The sequence below is a fragment of the Numenius arquata genome, chromosome 6 (assembly GCF_964106895.1).
Source record: "Numenius arquata chromosome 6, bNumArq3.hap1.1, whole genome shotgun sequence".
Taxonomy (NCBI): Eukaryota; Metazoa; Chordata; class Aves; order Charadriiformes; family Scolopacidae; genus Numenius; species Numenius arquata.
This window is the reverse complement of record NC_133581.1, coordinates 57,871,229-57,891,290: the sequence shown is the minus strand read 5'-3', so window position 1 is coordinate 57,891,290 and position 20,062 is coordinate 57,871,229. Positions and strand designations below refer to the sequence as shown.

Below are 20,062 nucleotides of genomic sequence, written 5' to 3'. Positions count from 1 at the left end.
GATGAAATTATTAACCGTTATCGTTCATTACTATTAACGAATTAACTTAACGAATCGTTTATTAGATAGTCAAACAGCTCGCTGGAAGGGACGAGCTTCAGTAACGCTGGAGCGGGAAGAGGTGGCGGTCACAGGAGGACACTGAAACCCGCTGCCCCCCCCCCGCCCCGAAGCTCCTTTGCGTGGGACACGCGTGACGCCGCTCCCACCCGCGTGACGTCGCTCCCCGTGGCCCCGCCCCCTGCCCCGCCCCCGCCGTGACGCAGGGGCGTCGGCGTCGGTCACGTGTGGCGGAGGCCCGGCCTTGCCGCACCCGCAGACGCCGCCGCCATGCCGCTGCCGCTGCCCGGCCGCCCCCGCCTCGGGCAGGCCCCGCTCCCGGCCCTGCTCCTCCTCCTGTTGCTGGTGGTGGGCCCGGCGCGGCCCATCTCCTTCCAGCTGCCGGGAAAGGCGCGGAAGTGCCTGCGGGAGGAGATCCACCGCGACACGCTGGTCACGGGGGAGTACGAGATCGGCGCCCCGCCGGGATCCTCCACCGGACCCTCCGCCAACCTCAAGGTGCGGCGGCGGTGGGGGCGAGGTGGGGAGGAGTGGTGGTGGGGGGGGATACCTCGGCGTGGCCCCGCCTCCCCGACCGTGCCGGGGGGGGGCGTGGCGTGTGTGTTGCGGGGGGGGGGGGAGGGGGGGGAGTGTTGCGTGGCGTTTCCCACGCGTGAACGCCAGCCCACGCCGCCTCAAGGGGGAGGGATGGGGCCAGGCCCTCACCTTGCTTGCCCAGGGGCCACCAGCTGGCCCAGGGGTTTTGCCAGAGGGGTGTTGCAAGGGAGCAAGGCAGGAGCTTGGTTTGAGCCAAATGTAGGGTTTTTTCCCCCAAAGAGCTCATTGCAGCGGCCTCGTCCCGCCGGAGGCCGTATAATCCGCACAACGAAGGCCTCCGGCCTTCGTTGTGCGGATTATACGGCCTCCGGCGGGACGAGGCCGCTGCGATAAGGCTGTCCTAAGCCTGCTGGCATCGTGTAAGGAGGAAAGATACGGTGACGTGGCTTTCCCGAGGGTTCCCTCCCCGCGTAGGGCCTGGCAGGGCGGGATGGAGCGTGGGGCCACAGGGAAAGGGCAAGGCGAGGGCCTAGCAGCCAGGTTTTAGAATCATAGAATGGTTAGAGTTGGAAGGGACCTTAAAGATCATCAAGTTCCAACCCCCCTGCCGTGGGTAGGGGACACCTCCCAGAAGACCAGGTTGCTCAAAGCCCCATCCAGCCTGGCCTTGAACACTTCCAGGGATGGGGCATCCGCAGCTTCCCTGGGCAAAATTTTTTGGGAGGCAAAGTGGCTGTTTGGCGGGTGGCGGCTCGCCTGGGTTTTATGGAGGCAGGGGTTTGCTCCGGCGTTGGGGGGGGGAATAAAACACTCCCAAAGGATGTTTAGGGACTGTAGGGGGATATATGTGAATAATACACACCTGTATGACGAGCAGCTTGAACAGCTTCACTTTAATTCTGTCTGCAGTCTGCCTTCCCTCGCCTGGCTTCAGATTTCCCAGCTAGCTGATGAAGGCCTGTTGCTCCCTAATGAGTTCATAATATTTTTTCATTTCTGTCTAAGCTCCAAAGGCTTCAAAAGTAAGCAGGCCAACAGATGGGATGGTCTGCTCAGGATTCTGTGAGCTCAGTGTTATTCAGTGAGTATTTGAGATCTCTTGAAATCAAGTTGCCCTTCCAACAGACACTATTGGCAGTTGTGCTTGGTTATGGCTAGAGAGGGCGGTTCTGGAGTCTTTATTTTTTATTTAAAAATCTTCTTCTGCTGTTCTTACATCATTTGTAAGAGGAGACTTGTCCGTGTATAGGCAGAGCCAAGCAGCTTTAAAGCTTTAAAATGTTGCTGTAGTATTTACCTGGTAAGGTGCACATGTTTCAGATGGAGTGCCATGTTCCCACCTGTCTCTTACCGCCTGGTGATGGAGCCTCCTGGTTCTCCGGTTGCCCGCTCTTAGGTCAACTGGCCTTGCAGTCACTTCCAAAACTCACTTTTATGACAGAGGACTTGTCTAGGGAGGTGGTGAAGCAGCAGATCCCACGTTTAAGTCTTAGCCTGGCTTTGCTGCTGAAGCCAGTATCCAGGTAGGAAGGACTGCTCGTGGAAGTTTTGTTTCATTGGAACTGTAAAACAGAAATAAAATCGAGTCCTCTACTAGTTTGAAAAGCTACAAAGGAGAAACAATAATCGATACAATTCTTGCTTTCCTTCTTATTGTTCAGGTCTGTTGTGGCCTCCCAACATGCTGGGCCTGCTGTAAGTGCTGTAACTCCTCTCTCAGGTGCATACTTCTTTTTGTGTCTAAGTTTGTGGGGCAGAAGTTAGTTCAAGACACTATGTCTGCAGGTGGTCTCGCTGCTTCTGCGCTGGATGGTCTGCTTTGGTCCCCTGGATTGGGCCATCAAACGTAAGAGGTTGGTAGTTAATCCTAGCAGGGCTCAGTTCAGTTCCTGCCGGTGAGCTAAGTTTTATGCGTGTGACACGTGGGCGCTAACAGTGGCACCCTCTGTTTTGGAGGAATCCGGGGGCGCTGCCAGCTGGCTGCCGAGGGGCGGCATCGCTCTTGCCTGGGCCCGGCCACGTGCCTCTGCCCCATTGTCGAGGCTGGCCTTTTGGGGGACCGTCAGGCTGTTTGTCAAGGGCGAACAATGCCCTGTCTGTAGGGGATTGCGTTACCGTAAATAACGTTAGAGCAGCATGAAAAATCCCTTTCAGGTCAACTCCCCCACAAGCGTTCTGGCTGGGCTATTAGCAGCTTCTCCCGCCCCCGCAGGCCCGGCTGGATGGGCAGGGGATTTGGCTGGTTTGGGTAAATCTATTCAGTTTTGATGAAAGCGGAATAGCAGAGCTTTTGCTGTCCAGAATCCTGTTCGTGAGCAGGCTATTGCTAAAGCTTCAAAGGGCAAAAATGGATCAAGCTGCGTAATATCCTCTAGCTAAAGATCAGCTCCGGTGGCTACAAAGCACTAAGGGAATAGTGCTTAAAATAATAGGGACATTTGAGAGCTTGTTTTATTGTGTTCTTGTCACCACTTCTTGGGATGGGGAACCCCGTGTGCAGATTATATGATACCAGCCTGATGAGGCCAGCAACTTGCTTAATGAGGACGGCTCCGTTGAATAGCGTGCACTGTATGGTGGCCAAAACACATGCTTTTACACTGTATCTGCATGGTCACAGGCAGACAGTCCAGCACTCCAGCAGGGCCTGCTGACTTGAGCTGGGTGCTTCCGATAGTCTGGTGGCTTCCAGGCAGGAGGTGGCTTGTGTCTGGTGGCTTGTGGCAGGGGGTTGGTGAGGCAGCTGCCTGTGCCTGGCTGTGCAGGCGTGCTTTGCTCTGCTGGCTGCTTGAATACAGGTAGAGCTCAGAGCAGGAACTGCAGCACGGGAGGAGAGCAGAGCGGTGCTCCTCCATGTTCTCAGACGCTGACAAATACCATATGGTGCAGGAGCAGCTACAACAAATCCCGTAACAGACAATTACAGGATAATCTGTATGTAGAGGAAGCTTGTTCCTAAAGTCTTGCCTGCTATGGTTTATATCCTGAAGCATGAGGATTTATATATTTTATTATTTTTCCTGCCTAATGCAGCAACTGTCATTATCCATGTGAAGGTCCGCGTGAGTCCAGCAGGCTGCTGGCACCAGGGGTATCCTGAGGCAGGGAGTTAATTAGGTGTTCTAATAAGAATAAAGAAGAGTGTTTCCCTAGAATAATTTTGGGTACATGGCCCTCTTGTATATGGCCTTTGTACAAGGAAACGAGGCTGTTTTTCTGTTGTAAGATGGTGTAAAGGAGAATATCTGACTTACCTTCTTCATACTACAAATTATTTTGTGTACTTCTCTCTTATATACCTTTGAAATTGTTCCCAAGCTTTTTAATCTCTTCACCTCTAAGACTTTCAAAAAGCCCTAGTAACTTTAGCACCCGTGCTCTTTCAGACATACCTGTTGAGGGAAGCTGGGAAGCATTCCAGTGGAACACACACTCTTGATTTTCAGGTGGTATTGTAACGCCTTCAGTTTTTTTCACCCCTTTCCATGGTCAGAGTATTTAAACTTGACGGAGCCTTTAATTGAGCACAACGATTCTCAAGTCTGCGTCATGAAATGTGTGTCCTTTTTTTTTTTTTTGGCTCTTTGTTGAGGCATATTTGTAGATCTTCTACGGTTTTTGCCTATTCTTAGTAATTTCATAGACTTAGTGCAAAGCAGTCATTATTCTGTCTGTGTAGTCTGAATTGTCTTCTGAAGTGGCCACTTTTATGGATCTTGGAACCCAAACCTTGTATAAGTCAGAACCACGCTGGTGGTTCGTTTCTAGAGGAATAGATGTGCCCTTCTCCATTTCATCTTCTGGGGAATGAGTCTTTTTCTGTCCCGTAAGGCTTCTCTGTATCTCTGTTGCTATGGGAATTTATGAATTTTGCTTGCAAAAAGACGGCAATGAATAACAGTTTGGTTCAGCTAGAGTTCCTAAACGTAGTCTATATTCAGAGGTTAGAGGAGGAAGAGGAATTGGTGTGGTTTGGGGTTTTTTTGGTTGGTTGATTGGTTTTTTTGGCGGGGTTCTGTTTTGCTTAATCTGAGAGTCAATAAATTACCTTAGATTTTGTCAGGTCCTGGCGTGGGGATGAGGAAGAGAGGAATTGATACAGTTGTGAGGAAGGAGGCAAACTATTGAAAGGAGAGCGCAGCAGCTCCAAATAGGATGATGAGAACTCGTGCTGCATAGAGCAGGCAGCGTGAGCCTGTGGCAGCGAAGTGCTGTGCTCCTCACCCTTATTGTCTCTTTTACAGATAACTGACTCAGCTGGACACATCCTGTATGCCAAGGAGGATGCCACTAAGGGAAAGTTTGCCTTCACCACTGAAGACTATGATATGTTTGAGGCCTGTTTTGAGAGCAAGCTTCCTGTGGGTAAGTGAAGTGAAAGGTCTGCTGGCTGCTTCCAGCTTCCCAACAAGTTCATGTAGGTATGTGGACTAGGGGTATGGGTAAAGTGATCCTGAGTGTGGTCTGCAGAACACCGTTTGACTTCTAAGGCTGATCTTCGGGTGGCTGTAGGCAGTCTCTCTGCAGAATATCTGCTATCAGTGTTGCATCTGAAGTGAAGTCATCCTCTGTGTCTGTCGTGAAGGGCGCTTGGGTTTCCTCTGAAAGGGGAGCCTCATGTTCCTCCCACAGAGGTCGTCACAGTTCCAATGCATGGCAGTACTGGGGAGCAAACTACGCCTCTTTTGCCCTTGTCATGCTTCTCCCCATCCTGCAGTTGGGCCAGTACAGAGCAGGATGCCATCATCTCCAGGACCCTGTCTTTTTCCTCAGCTGACCTTCTCTCCCCACTTGGTGGGACATCATCTCTCCACAGTGTGTACTTGGCAGCAGTCCTGTGTTAGGTTAGCAACCATTTTCTGGGGTTGGAGTGTGTGTATAGAGAACGTGGCTTTGGTTTGCACCCACAACTGCTCTCTAAGTGGCCAGTAAAGGGAAGGGGAAATGAGCAGGATGTCAGCCTTGCATTTGTGCTGCAGGGATGGTTGCCTAACGAGCGCCGAGGCTCATTTCCTGTGAGTGTGACGCATGTGCTGCTTTGGGTGGCTGGGCTCAACTTCAGGCTGAAACAGCCAGCACGTGGGCTCTCATCTCATTTGTGGTGGTGCAAGGACATGCGTGTTCGTAGGTGCTCACGTCTTTTCATGGTCACTGTCGGAGTTCTGCTCCCTGGTCTTGGTTCTTCTTAGGTGTTATCCTGAAAGATGCCAGAGCATTTCACAGAGCAGTCACTAGCAGCGTTCCTCATATCTGCTGAAAGGCTGTCTCTGTTTTGCTGTTTTGCTCCATGTGTAAGATACAAATAGTTTGCAAGTTGAAGGGCACTTTCCAGAAAGAGAAGGCTATCTTCTTTGCTGGGATTGGGAGGGATCTGGCTTGTAACATGTTTTCTAGTGTTTTACAGATAAGACAGTGACCCCAAATGGTCAGGATTTTGCTTTTATTTCACTCCAAAGGTAGGGCTTCCAAATGCTCCTTAACATATCGAGACGTGCAGGCACTAGTGACTCATCTGGGAGTCACCCATGCTATTTACTGTCCAACACCTGGGTATTTGGGAGGTCTCCAGACAGTCCCACAGATCCTTTCATAGCTTCCACAGGATCACACGCTGAAGCGGGAAAGGCTTCTTTCTTTAGTTGTGTCTAGACTCTTATTTCAGTGCCGGTGACCAGAGGTTTCTCGCCTAGACTGAGCCCCTTATAGCTCTTTTGGTTGGAGCAAATGTTTTTTCCCTGGCTCCCTTGTATTTTTGCAAGTTTGTTTTAAAGTTGTCAGTACTGATGAGGATAAAATGTTTCAAAGTGCGGCTTCTGCCTGGTGACCAGTGGGGTGTTGAGGTGCCAAAATCTAGAGCTGTTCAATTGAGGAGCTGAATCCTTTTCTGGAGGCTTTCACTTTGGGGATCCCCAAGCTGATGTTTTCTTTTTGGACCCAGACACCCCCAGATTCCTTGCTAAAGAGAGATGCTGCATGATGAGTATCTCCAGATTTCCCATGCCTGTGCTGGAAATCAAGGAAGTATGAAAGGGAGGTGGCACTGTGAGGCTTGATCATCTGCAGGACTTGGTTAAGGTAATTGTGGAAGAAGTAACCACATCACAGGGAAGAGCCTTGTTTCCTCTGTAAGGTCAGGATGGGAATGGGGGAACTGACCAAATGCTTTTTTATCCCTATGTTTCTCTTTAAAGGTCGGGGGTTTTTTTCACAGTCTCATCAAGTGAGTGGTCAAGGCTTGCAGTGTGGCAGCCAAGGAGGACGTTGGTGGAGTACTGGAAGAGAAAAACTGTTGGTAGAGGAAGCCCAGAGCCGTTGGGACCTGAGGAGTCTAAGCAACTGGGATTTCTCAATCTTTAACCACAGAAATGAGGAAGAGGAAGTGAGAAGGAGATACTATTTAGAAGGTCCACCTTATCAGAGTGGAGGAGTTCTTAGGGTGCTTCTTTGAGCTATGGATATTTGCATGACAGGCTTTTTTCCCCTCTTCCAGGGTGGAAAGGTCCTGTCTTCCTGACCAGTGCTCTGTTCCCTGGCACACTTACTCTTGCACCAAATGCTAATCTCTGAGAAGAGCAGCCTGGCCGGCACTACGTGCTCCCTGTAGGGCTCCTCCTGTGTGCTAATCTGTACCTCTCTGCTCCTTCTGTAATCCTCTTCCCAAATTTCCTTAAGAGTGTTATGGCTCACTTTTTCTGGAATTCCTGTGGGAAATTTTTTTGACATCCAGGTCAACCATCCTGTTTTTCCACTGACTTTGCAAATTAGGATCTCCCCTGATCTCCCAGGAAACAGTTCTATGCTCATGTGAGATGACCTCTTGAAGACCTCCTGGTGAGTGTAGGTGGTGGTGAAGTTCGAGATCTCTGGACTCAGCTGTTTTTCTCTTTGCTGCTGATCCAATCTGCTCTGGTGAGGGTCTGATGAGCGTCAAGGGGGCTGCCTTGGGCTCAGGAAACTTGTAGAAGAGCAACTTGAGTTTTTCCAGGCCAGTCCCTGACAACGTTAACCTCTTGCAGAATGCCTGCTTTCCATCCCTTTGCTCCCAGCAGCTCTAAGTTTTCTACTTTCTTACTGCCTCTTGGCAGCTCTCCCTTCCAGCCTGACAAATTAATCCTTCCAGTTCTGTTCTCCCATTCACTGGCCTTTTTATCTTTCTCATCTCTTCCTGGAAGCTCCAGCTCTCCGCCCAAGTTGCTGTAATTTAAAGAACATTAAAAAAAAACAAACCAAACCAGAAACCTCTCACTGAACTGTGTGCTTTGAATTTTCTTCTGCAGCTACTGTTGGCTGTCCTACCTGCCAGTCTCCAGGCATGCTGCTATACGTATGGCATAAGTGGTCAAAAGTTGTGGCTGGAGAAAGGAACACTGGGTGGTTGTATACAGCCTGTCTGTTAAAGAACAGTGCTGGGACTTCAGTTTGTTTTTACAGTAACTGGTCTTCTATGAGAAAACCAAAAAATTCCATCCTAATCCTCATTTATTCATTGGGTTCTTACATAGCTAGGTTTGAGTTTTGAGCTCCTGTATTCCTTAGGAAATTTAAGAAACAGTTTGTGGTTGATATGGACCATCTTGTCAGTAGGTTATTCCATGTTCTGCTAGCAGTAGAAGGTGGAGGTGGTTCTACTCTGGTGTTGAAGAACTGTTCAGTGGGTAGAGAGAAAATTTGGAGGTGTTGTACTGAAGATCTGGAGGATCTTCCTAGCTTCAACTGGAGTGACCTGGTGTAACCTGCACATTGAATTTGTGTGTGGACTGAGGGAATGTCACCTGGCAGCCTCCTAAGGCAAAGTGTGAGTGTTGGACATGCTCCTGGATAAAGACTGAAATTCATAGTATAAGTGAATTCAGACCTTGTGTTTTGCTGGCAGCCAGCTGAGGACAACTGCATGGCCCAAAATGCTGGGATTTTGGAATGTGTTATGTACAGACATTTCCTTGGTGGGTGGTATAGTAGAATATGATACTCGAGTCAGCTGATGTACTGCATTCTTTAGGGTATCTTATATCCCTATTCTATATATTTATTGTTTTTCCTCTCATTAATGTTCTCAGACGTGGCAGTTTGTAGCAGTTAAAAGAAGCTTTTGGCCGTAGGTGTCCCCAGCTGGGGGGCTACAGCCTTAAAAGGTACTTACTGAGCAGCTGACTGCAGCCTTCTCCTACTCGCTGTTTGTGCGGCTCCAGCTGGCAGTTCTCTGAAGTGGCGTTTTCCCGGCTTCAGAAGCCTCCTGCCCTCTTGGGGTTTGCATTAGCAGTGTGGATCTCGGACATCTGAGCTGCTCCTTCCTTGAGAACAGATATTGGTAAAGGCATTGCCTTTGTTTCTGCAGATGCTGCAGCATGTGAGGGTCGGTAGTTGCCACATGCCACATTCCTCAATTAAAGCAGTTTTCTGCTCCTCTGAATGTAAAATCATTTACAACCCCAGTAACCTTCATGAGTTGCTGGTGCACTTCCTGCTAGGAGGAACGTGGGCTTCCCAGTTGAATATTTGTCCCTCTGGTGACTTGTCTTTTGCCGGGCTGTCTCATAGCAGCTGGTATTCATCTTCTAATCCTCTGCAGTTTTTACAGTGATTTGCATCCTACACACACTTAGCGCTTTTAGTTACAGCTTGTTCTCATTATCTTTGGGAGGCTCTCCTTCAGCCAGGATTTATTGTGAAGTCTCTGTATTTTTAGGCTGGACTGTGCTGCCTCCGCAGTTAGCTGCAGACATGGAGGGAGGGGTGGGATGTTGTGAGTTCTTCCTCAGTGGTGGGGAGAGCTGGTGATTTCCTGGCAGGCTGAATGTTTCGCACAATGAATCCTTTCATTATGCTTCCAGGAACAGGGAGGATGCCGGACCAGCTCGTGATCCTGGATATGAAGCATGGAGTTGAAGCAAAGAACTACGAGGAGGTATGTCCCCTGGCTGCCTGCACTGCAGGCTCCCCTTTCCCAGCACTCACGTGATGCCATTTGTAGATCTGGGGCTCGTGATGGGAAGCTGTTTTCCCAGCGGTGATGAAAGCCTGTCTGCAACCTACAATTCCAGTGAAGCTTTGTGTGTTAGGAGAGAGAGAAAAAAAAAAAGATAAACATCAGCTAAAATTAATTCTGTACTCTGGGAACTGGAGCCTAATGTGTGAATTTCTTTGCTAGGACAGCGTGACCCAGCTTCTGGGCATAGGCATTAGAGGCAACAGGAGACTGAGATGTGAAGTTCCCCCAGCCCAAGCAGCAGAGGGCATTTTAGGTTAATATCAGATTGTCCTAAAGGTCAAGTTACGTTGTTGCTGTTCTTACCTTCCTGACTGTAAGATGTACTGGCTCATCAGCCCTGAAATGGTGCTTGTGCGTTTCTAAGAACTGGCAGTATATCAGGGTAAAGGTGTTTGACAGAATATTAGCTGGTGTGAAATGGGTTTTTGGTTTGAAGGTGTAACATTGCAAATAGGCATAAAGCCTAAACGTTTCCATCTTAGCTTTCTTAGACCCATGAGCCAGCTGTGTGGAATAGCAGCTGCTTTGTGGCTGGGACAGTGCTGGCTGGTTTGGATGCTGAATTTTGATGGCTGCTAACCTCCAGGTTTCTCTCCTGGAATTGCTGCCTTTTTGAGCCTTTTGCTTGTGATGTTTGTCTGCTGTAAAGTCCCAGTGACCTGTCTTCTCCCCAGTTCTTCTCTTGTTGAATTGCTGCAAGAAGACTCGATGCAGGGAGTTGGATGGTATCAGTGACTTGTTCTGCTTGTGCATGGATACATGCAGTGGGAGGAGGGGTGATGTCCAGGTCTGCCTCCATAAGCTTTCATAGATCCAGACAGTCTTGGAGGAGAGCAACTGGGAGAGTGAGCTGGGTTAGAAAACCTAACTGCATGGCAGTGTCATGCCTTAATTCTCGAGGGTAGTGAGGAGTGACTTTCTCAATTCAATAGATAGAAATGAAGGTAGCAAAAAGTGAAAAGACTTTTCAGAGGGCACCAAGAAGGCTTGCTGATCTAGGTTCCTTTCCACATCAGCTACTCCTTGACAATTCTTGGCATGTCTCTTTCTATGCTAGGAAGAGAGTTAGGCTTTGACAAATCTTTGAGTGGCCCCTGAGAAGTTCAGTGGGGTTGTTGTCTTGGCTGATCTGGTAGTCCAGATGTTCCTTCTAGGATGATGGTGTTCCACAGTCACAGATGCTTGGTGGGCTTTTTACAAAACCCCTTGGAGCAGCTGGGCATATTGGCTTCACTAGGAATGAAAGAGGTTCCAGGATGTGAGTCTCAGAGTACATGCAGGACTAAAAGTAGCTATCAGATGTTTCTAGCTACACCTATTAAACGCGGCTGAAGGGATGCAGGAGCAGACAAGCCTTGTTTTGTTTCCCAGTGGAACCTTTGTAGCCTTCTGTGAATGAGGAAGAGTACCCTCCAGGAAGATAATGGAGCCAATCAACAGGGGGTTTGCTTGTCAGTAGAGCTGCCTGACACCTTGTGTTACAGACCTGCTGCTCAAGCTGTGTCAGCAGAGTCTGGGCCATAGGCACTCTTACACTGGTGCCAGTTTTCCAGCAAAGCTCTGCTGGCAGATACGGGTCCAGGTCACAGGGTTTTGTCAGTACAACCTATTGGCTAGCAAGCGGGAGGAGTTTAACCTGCTGTTTCCTACCCTTCCTCACAAATGCACTCGGAATTGGCACTGCTGTGCTGGCAGAGCTGTAATATACAGCTCGCCTCAGCATAAAATCCTCAGATGACTGCTTGATGGCCTGCAGCTTGCCAGGATACTTGTGTCATGTGAAGACCCTTCAGTGAAATGGGTGATTAGCTACCACTGGCCTGGTCACGAGCAGCTCTTCAGATGGGCTCTGACACCCAGGCAGCTGCCTCTGGAAGTGGCGTTTTGGGGATGGGCACCCCATTGCCTGCCTGTCAGCACCTGAACCACTGAGGGATGTTGTCCTGCTTGTCCTTGTGCCTTGTTGTCCTGTTGATGATATCTGAGTAATTCTGTGTGGCGATGAGACCGGTGGTGAGCTGCAGGTGCTCCCTGTGTTTTCTGTAGCGCGTCTTTCTTCTGCTGCATTGCCTGGGGACACGGCATCTGGCCTTCGTGGTGGGGGCCTGTCGCTCGTTGGTAACAGTGACAAATTCTACACAAGAACTGGAGTTACCCAAACCCTGTGCCGTAGCAGGAATTTCAGTTAGCTTCCTTTGAGTAATGTCCTTGTGTCACAGATTTTACATAATGTGTAGTCAGGTTACAGCCAGGGCTGGGGCAGGGACGTGTGTTTACGCACTCAACTTTAAATAGTTGCTGTTGTGGACTGTGCTTTCTAATTGAATTTCCTGTGGATATTTCTTTTTGGATACAAGTCTGTGACTTGTAGGACTGTGGGTTGCAGGTTCTGCACAAAAATGATTTCCTATAAAACCAGCTTTTATGAGAGAAGCGTATTTTGCTTTTTCTTTCCAACTGTCTCAGAGGCGGCTGGTCCCATAAGTGTTCCCGCAGCGTCACCTGGTGGCTTGAAGCAGAGGGAGCACTTTGTAGCTGCTTGGTCCCTACCAAGAGCGTATTCTTGCCCTTGAGGCTATCAGTGATAAAAGCCCTGAGCTCTTGTCGGTGTGATCAGACCACTGCTACTGGGAATGGGGCTGCCCGGCCTTATGGGGCATGTGGCAGCCGTTGGCAAAGTAAGTCTTGGTGCTAATTCCCTGTGTACCTATAGAACAGTGTCGTATGCGTATGTAAGTTAGTCACCTCTGTCTCAGTCTGTGACTTCTATTCACTGGAGGTTTAGTCATGTGGCAAACTCTTCTACCCACTGCTCAGAAACCAACTGAGAATGAGTTAACGTTAGGCTGAATAAGGAAGAAATGTGCTTGTATGCACACAGCGCTCCTCCGTTGTGTAGGAGGGGTAGTAGGAAAGTGTGTTTCAGAGAACAGGTGGGAGAAGTGATAGTGTTTTATGCAATGGTAGTTTCTGGCTTGTAGAGGTGGTTCCCTAGGGGAAGGATGCCCCAGATCTGTAGTATGTGAGGAGGAGTGGTTCAAACTGGCAGTAAAAACCCACGTGGGAGCTTTTGGTTTTGGCTCAGTGATTGCCTGACTCTTCTGTTTTCTAGATTGCAAAAGTGGAGAAGTTGAAGCCTCTGGAAGTGGAATTGAGGCGCCTGGAAGATCTTTCAGAGTCCATCGTTAATGACTTTGCCTACATGAAGAAACGAGAAGAGGAGATGAGGGACACAAACGGTAAGAGACTGTGCACTCCTTCAGAGGGATGGAGCTCTAAGACCCCTTCTGCAGAACATGTTATTACGACAGCATTTGGAGATCAAGCAATTATGGCCATCTCTGCCTGTTCTGTTCCTAGCAAGGGAAACGTGCTGATACTTCTCTCCCTCTGAAGCAGTCAGTCTTGTGTGTCCCATCTCTAGAAATCATTTTTTTCTTTCTCCATTCCTAATGTGAATTACTCTGAACCATTTAATGTTGCCCATTAACCACAGTTTCGCCTTGTTCCCTCTCATTATCCTTCTTGTTCCCTCTGCTTTTATTCTCAAGTACTGCTGGTGCTTGGGTGCCCTTGCTTTCATGCTGTATGGTATCTTGCCTTTGAAGTTGCCCAGGGGTGGGGAAAGAAAATCCTGGGAACTTTGCCCTCTTGAGGTGCATCCTGTGATGTCGGAGTCCCGTGCAATGGTTTGTTGTCTGTTTCAGAGTCAACAAACACCCGGGTTCTGTACTTCAGCATTTTCTCCATGTGCTGTCTCATCGGACTGGCCACCTGGCAGGTTTTCTACCTGCGTCGCTTCTTCAAGGCCAAGAAACTGATTGAGTAAAGGAGCAAGTCTTCCTCCCCCTCCTCTCAGACCCAGCTGGACACCGCTGGGACCCAGCCATGGTCCCCCTGGAGCCATCTCACAGATGACACCTGCTGACTGGAGCTTTTCTGCAGGAACTTGGACCCTAAAGGGGGAGGGGAGCCTAAACAGTGGAGGAACGGGGGACTTGTGAAATCCTGTTGGATGTTGAGGGTGGGGGAGGTTGTGATGGGTTTGGGGATTCCTGGGACAGCGATTAAATAATAATAATAATAAAAAAAGATATTTCCATGACAGCTGCAGCAAGTTTTTGCGCTGTCTGTTCTCCTTTTATAATCTTGGCTTGATGATGTCTCCCATCTGTCTGTGACTGTAGTGTTACTCTGAGCCACTCTGACCCTGCTGAGCTCTGTGGGTGCCATGCGGCAAGCACCGGGGCAGAGTGGGAGCTTCCCTGTTCTGACCAGCTGGGATCTGAGCCTCCTGCAAACGGAGGTGAGTGCAAAGCAATAGGATTCATCATTCCAGCAGGGCCTGAGGTTAGAGGGAGGTCCAAGGTTTGGTTCCTGTCGTGGACCTCTGTTTTTCTCCCTGTGGGAGCTGGTGTCTTTGTGCTGACAGGTCAGGGCGCTTGAGCATACGGTGGTTCAGTCTGGAGGAAGGGAAGCCTTGGAAGGAGGGCTTGGGAAGGTGTTTGAGCTTGCGAAGGAGAAGCCTGCTTTGCTCATATAAGCTGTCTAGCCTTGGTCCCACCCTTGCTCCACGTATTTGTCTTAGATTTGCCTCTCTTGCTCTGAAATGATGCAGCAGTTTTCCTGAAAGCTTTGGTCAGGGATGGCCTTTTGTGCAGACAGGAGGCCTCAGTCAGATACAGTCACAGAGCAAATAGGAGCAGGTTATGCTAGGAAAATTGGTTTTACAGTGAACAGGAGACTTTTTTTCATCTAAGAGTGTAGCGTTTATCCAGCAGGCAGTTGACTGAATCTCATTTTCTGAGACCTCAAAGCTAGGTGGGCTGCTGCTCATGCAAAGCATACCCCGCGTTGAGGTCTGAGGGTGCAAAGGGTGCTTTGCAGGTTGGCAGAAGAGTTGGAAGAATGTGGATGAACTCAAAAAAGCAGTACAGGGTAGGGATAGGCTAATTCTACATCTGGGGAGAGTCGGAACAGTGCCCTCAACAGAGTTGTGATTCTCCTATGGGGTACTACAGAGAGAGTAAGCAGCTTCTTGTTGTTTCTCAGCCCTCTGGATGGCATGATGTTAAATATGCCAAGCTGGGAAAAAACAGGCAGGTTAAATCCCTGGATTTACCTGCTGCAGTTTTTAGGCAGTGATTAAAATTCTTTCACCTTCTCTGCGTTCCTTCAGAGCAAATGGTTCAGCAGCACAGCATTCTGGTGTCATGTGCTTAGATGCTTCTGGTTAGGGAAGGGGTTGTCATGGCCATGGGCCTGGCCTACCATTTTGAAAAAAGCATGGTTTTGTAACTTCTGACCTGAATCTGATCTGTTGCTGGGAAGGAAACGGTTGTCTGGGATGAGGCAATGGGAAAGAGGATGAAAAGATGACCTGCTGTCATCTAAGTACATTAGTACTTTGCCTCCCCTCTGCCATTGCCGAGTTCCTGGAGTTGTTAGTTGTACTGGCAAGTGCTTAGACTGCTTTTAATTTGTTTCTTTTTTGATAAAGCCATATTAAGAACTCAAGTCCACTCCTCTGCCCTTGCATCCATTTTATCCTTGTATGTTTTCGAAAGCTGTTACAGTGCAGAACAGCGGTGATGCCACAGGACTGAAGTCATTTGAAGGTAGTTTTAGGTCCTACAGTTTGAAGCCTGTAGATCTGTAAAAGGTTTTGCTTTTGTTTTTATATAACTTGAAAAGACAGTACAAAAAATGGGCTTTTCCAGTCTTGTCTGTTTTGATATCCTCTCCCCGTCCTTACCTGAGTACAAAGATACCTTTATCTTAAAAATGGTGGTGAGGCCTTAAGTTCCCCAGGTGACTGTTACGCTATCATCATTCTGGTGTTGTGTTTTGATCTTCACTGTACCAGTATGGTTACTGGGGAGCAGGTGTGGGGGACTGGTATGGATTTACCTGTAATGACTGGTTGGGGGATTTTTGTCAACTTTCTCAAATAAAATTTCTTTGGGGAAAAACAACCCACCTCAGTTGTCTGTGTGAGTCTTGTCCTCTTTGTGCGTCTTCCTACCGACTGCTGTTCCCTGCAAGCTGACCTGTTGCAGGAAGCAGCAAGTACACAGACCCCCCCACAAGCCTTTGGGTTTCTCTAGCAACAATTAATTTCTAAAGAATTTGAGAATTCTGGACTTGGGAAGCTGCACAGGCTTCTTTGCGGAGTGGGATCAGCACAGCAAGTGAGATGTCTCTAATACGGGTTACCATTTGCTGCCTTTCTTCCTGTCCCTTCCTAATTATATCACTCTATGTGGAAGAATTTTGAGACTGGTGGTGAAACGGGGCTGGTGCTCTAGAAGACAAGATCCCATTTTTCACCGTCGGCTCCCATGTAAAATTTAGTTCATTAAGACAAAGGGAATTACTTTCAGTTTTGTGCTTTAGAGGAAACTTTAAGATGTTGCAAAGATGAGTAGGTCCTGTGTGAGCGGTGATGCTTACTGAAGAGAGTGGTTGGGTATTTACCGAAATGCTGTCAGCAGGAGTGCTGAGCCTGCGAGCCTTTTGTCACGCGGTAGCCAGGTGAGATATGCTACGAAACAGGGCTGGGGGCACGTTAAGTGCTACATAACTAGTAAGTAATATCAGGGAGAATTTCAAGAAGGGAAATTCCCAGATGTTTGGATAGGGATTAGCTTCTGCAAGTTCTTGCCTGGATGAATATTTGAGTGTGTGAAATCATACAGCTGTTCTCATGCGGTAGGTTGGCGGTGGGTCTGGGCTGTTGCACAGCAGTGGGGTGCCGAGCTGGTGTCTTCGTTCTGTTTTACCTCTGGGAAATGGGCTAAAGTTGAGCTGTTGCAGATACTTGGGTGTGAGCCCATCTTTGCGTGTGACGGATGCATCGCTGATAAATCTGTAATTGCCTGTAGCAAACTGCATCAGACATTTCCAGCCTCTTCCACCCACTTGTCAATGTGACTAACGATTTAATTATCGCGCTACTTAACACAGCGCGTGAGCATTCCTAAGTAAGGTATATCTTCTTGTATTCCCCCCCTCCCCGCTCTGCCAACGTGGGCTGTGCAAAGCGCCTGCTGCAGCTGCTGAGTGCATGCACCGGGAGGGGGTGAGCAATTTACACACTCTGATGCTGATTTCTAACGAGCTGCTCAGGTATGTGAGAAATAACCCAAGTGCACAACACCCGCGTTGCCTCCCAGCTGGCAAACCGGGGACTTTCGACTCAAACTAGTTTGGCAGCTTGTTGGCGAGATCATTAGGGGATTCCTGCCTGTGCACTTGATGGGGTCCTACAGCAGAGGTTTGGGAGAGTAGCGTGGCCTCTCTTCACCCCTGACAGCTCGTGTGGTATATTTCTGTCTCTCTCATATCTTTAGTTGTGTCCCTCCATTGTATTTGTCTTTCAGGTGCCTGGGATGGCCTTGCCCTTAAGTGAACAAAGTCTCTGGGAAATGAACTTCCCCTACATTCAAAGTGGCTTGTTGGGATGGAGAGAGCACAAACCTGAAACGGATACATCTTTCGCAGGAGAACAAAAGTTGAGGCCGGTGAAGACTGTAGGGGTTCAGGGTTGGTAGTTTTGTCTGCTGTCCCTTCTCCACCTGAAAAATTTGTCAGGCTTGTGCCTGTTCTGTTGTTCCTCCCCCAAACCGCCGCTGGTGGTGGCTCTGGTGGGCCTGCTTCTCTCTGAGGAAGGTGGGAGGAGCAGAGGATTTAGGAAAAACTGCCTGGTGGCATTTCTTGGACCTTTTTGTAAGCCTGAAACAGGTGAGACCAAGCTTTTGCTGCAGCACTGAAATACTTGTATTTGCTCCGCAGTGTTCGTAGGAAGCCTGGTTTGCTTTGCGCTGGCAGCAGTTGGGAGCTGCTCTGTTTCAGCTGCAGCAGAAGTGACTTAAACTTTCTGCAAAATGGCAGTAGTTGATGCCCGATTACTCCTCCTCTTGCCAGAGATCCATGTAGTTTGTCACCTTAAACAGTGCATTAGCTTCTGCACCTCCAGCGTGCTGACACAGCCTGCCAGAGGACCTGTGGTCTCCAGGTCTTTTGGAGATCTCCAGTGATTGCAGCTACAAGGATCATTTGTTTAGCTCATGTTTGGAGAAAGCTGCTGTGTCCTGAAGGACCCACCTGCCTCGTTCTGTTTCAGGTTTTGCAATAAATGTATGTGTTGAATAACTTCCTTTGGGGGCAGGTTACTCAAAAAAGGCAATGACAGAACCGCGCTCACGTTGCTCAGTCTCGCTTCTGTGGTTTCCTCTTCCTTGCTTAATTTCCTTTCATAGCTGATATTCCTGGGGTACCTTTTCCCTGAGCTTTTAAATGGGTTGTGTTGTGTCATCTTTGCATAAGCTGCAGCAGGAGGTTCTGTTGGAATGGTAATGAGGTGAACTTGGGTTTTCTTGGTTACGTGGGGGATGTTGTTCCTACAGCAGAGGGGATGTCGTGCTTGTGCTTTCCAGCTGTACCCCATTGCAGCTCTGGTCTGACCTGCTGCAGAGCTTCACACTCTTGGGTTTTCTCACCCACGCCAGCTGCTTGGTCTTTTATTCCCGCCCTGAGTGTTTGGATAATCTTCCCCCAGGTGTAAGGTATGTGCTATACATGTGTAACTGGAATCTCATGGTGTTGTCTTCCTGATTATAATTAACCATGTAGATGCCTTGTCATTTCTTCCTTCTCAGTATGGGCTGCTCTACCTGTGTGTTAATAAAGTAATCAATGTGCTGTCTTGACTCTGAAAGCCATGAATGAGATCTTTGAATGAAGCTGATCCTTGCCATGATTTGGTTTAAATGAGAGTGTTCCTGCCCTTATGCAGATTCATCCTTCCAGAATGATTTCGCAAGAGGCAGAGTGGCACATTGTCTCGAGGTGGTATGACTTCTTTAAATGCTTGAGTAAAAAATTCAGTGCAAAGTCGGGTGTATATTCTTCAGTCATATCCCAGTAAACCTGAGTGGGCAGCGGCTGTTACTTCCCTTAGGGGCGTCTTGCTGTGAGAATTACTGCCCTGCTTTCTAAAGCGTAGTAAATGCAACACTGCGGGGTGGCTAAATCTGATTGTAGCTACTACTGTGATCGTTTTATGGAAGAATTTGTGTGATACTGTAGATAATAATGGGCAAGATAACTCTACTTTTCAAGTGGGAAAAACGAAGATTGACTTTTTCAATTAGTCTTCTGGTTTTCTACAACTGTTCCAGATTCCTTAATCCCATTTCTTGGAGATTTTGCCTTTTTTTTTTTTTTTTTTTTTAAATTATTATTATTTACCAGGGGACATTTTGCCAGGTACTCCCCTTGCAGTGGAGGGAGTGAATGATCCTTAGCAGAACACGTCTGAACTTTTTCATTTCCTACAAGCTCCTTTATTCTAAAACTGACGTGCTGTCTTTACTGCTTGGAGGGACAACAGCTTTGTATGGAAATAGTTGTGATGCTCAGCAAATAAACTTTTGGGTAGTTAAATGGGTAAGTTACTTTAAAATAGGTACGTATAATGCTCTTTAACCCTCACCACGTTGCAGGGAACCCCTTGTTCCTTCCATGCTCTGAGCAAGAAAGCATCTTCCCAAGGCAGAGGGATATGAGCTCACCAGGATTTGCTGTACCTGGCTTTAGGGATTTGGCTTTCAGCTCCTGACGTCTCCTGTAGGTGTGGGATGACCTGTCCTGAAGTGAATGTTCCCCACCCTTCAGCTCTGCTTTTCCATCCGTGCTTGTGACTGCTCAAGCTTGGAAAGTTCAGCACTTTCACACAAATTCACCAATTTCACACAAAACACTGAAATAGTGATGGTCTGGTGTGCATTATCTATGAAGGAAGTAAATCACTCGCCTAAGATTTAAGGTCACTACTACTTCCTTATGACAGAGAAGTTATGGCAGCTCCAGAACTAAAATGTTATGTATGAAGCTTTCAGTTTATTTCATTGTGGTTAGAGAGGAACGTCATTAATGATGAGCGGGACACCGCTACCTGTTATTAATGGTGTGAAACGTGTCTCCAGCGGAGATGCCCTCATCTTTCCAGCAGATCTTTGAGCCTGGGACACTGCTGTGGTGTTTATCGGTGTAGCCATTATTTTTCAATAATGTATATTATGAGTAGTATCATTAAGGCAAAGAGAAGCTCCTCTCTGTGAGGTAAGAAACAGTAATGACTCTCTTTGATATAAATCGGTTACTTCGGCCCGTTTTTTTATTACCAAAACATCACCTGAAAGCTTTTTTAGGGAAATAACCTTGAAGCCTTGACTGCTGGGGAAGCAAAGCGACTTCTCCCCCGGGGGCTGAGGCACCTTCTCCCTGGGGGGGAGGGGGGGCTTCCTCGGGCCGCGGTGGGAGATGTCGGGATCCACGCCCCGCCTTGCTGAAAGCGCTGCTTTCCACAGGCTTTGAACCCGCCGCGGGGGCGGTGGCGGGGCCGGGGCCCGGCGGCGGCGGGAGGCGGGAGCGGGGAGGTCGCGGCGGCGGCAGGAAGCGGTTCCGGGTCGT

General features: G+C 48.5%; 1 protein-coding gene across 2 annotated transcripts; it reads left to right on the top strand.

Annotated features, from left to right (window-relative positions):
- The first annotated feature begins 273 nt into the window (after positions 1 to 273).
- TMED10 (transmembrane p24 trafficking protein 10) lies at positions 274 to 15,572 on the top strand. Of its 2 annotated transcripts, none has more exons than XM_074149160.1 (5): positions 274 to 558; positions 4,842 to 4,962; positions 9,429 to 9,502; positions 12,699 to 12,825; positions 13,294 to 15,572. In XM_074149160.1, the coding sequence occupies exons 1-5, from the start codon at positions 331 to 333 to the stop codon at positions 13,413 to 13,415; spliced, it is 672 nt and encodes a 223-aa protein (XP_074005261.1). In that variant the 5' UTR covers positions 274 to 330; the 3' UTR covers positions 13,416 to 15,572. The 2 variants fall into 2 exon arrangements, with proteins under 2 accessions (XP_074005261.1, XP_074005262.1); XM_074149161.1 differs by having other exon boundaries at positions 331 to 558; positions 9,435 to 9,502; positions 13,294 to 15,553.
- Positions 15,573 to 20,062: the final 4,490 nt, after the last annotated feature.

What these genes read in the sequence shown, in the direction of transcription:
- TMED10 (XM_074149160.1), top strand. Translation starts at nt 331, where the DNA reads ATGCCGCTGCCGCTGCCCGGCCGCCCCCGCCTCGGGCAGGCCCCGCTC. An exon ending in AAGCAAAGAACTACGAGGAG is followed by an intron (nt 9,503 to 12,698) that starts GTATGTCCCCTG and finishes TCTGTTTTCTAG; the next exon opens with ATTGCAAAAGTGGAGAAGTT. An exon ending in GGAGATGAGGGACACAAACG is followed by an intron (nt 12,826 to 13,293) that starts GTAAGAGACTGT and finishes TGTCTGTTTCAG; the next exon opens with AGTCAACAAACACCCGGGTT.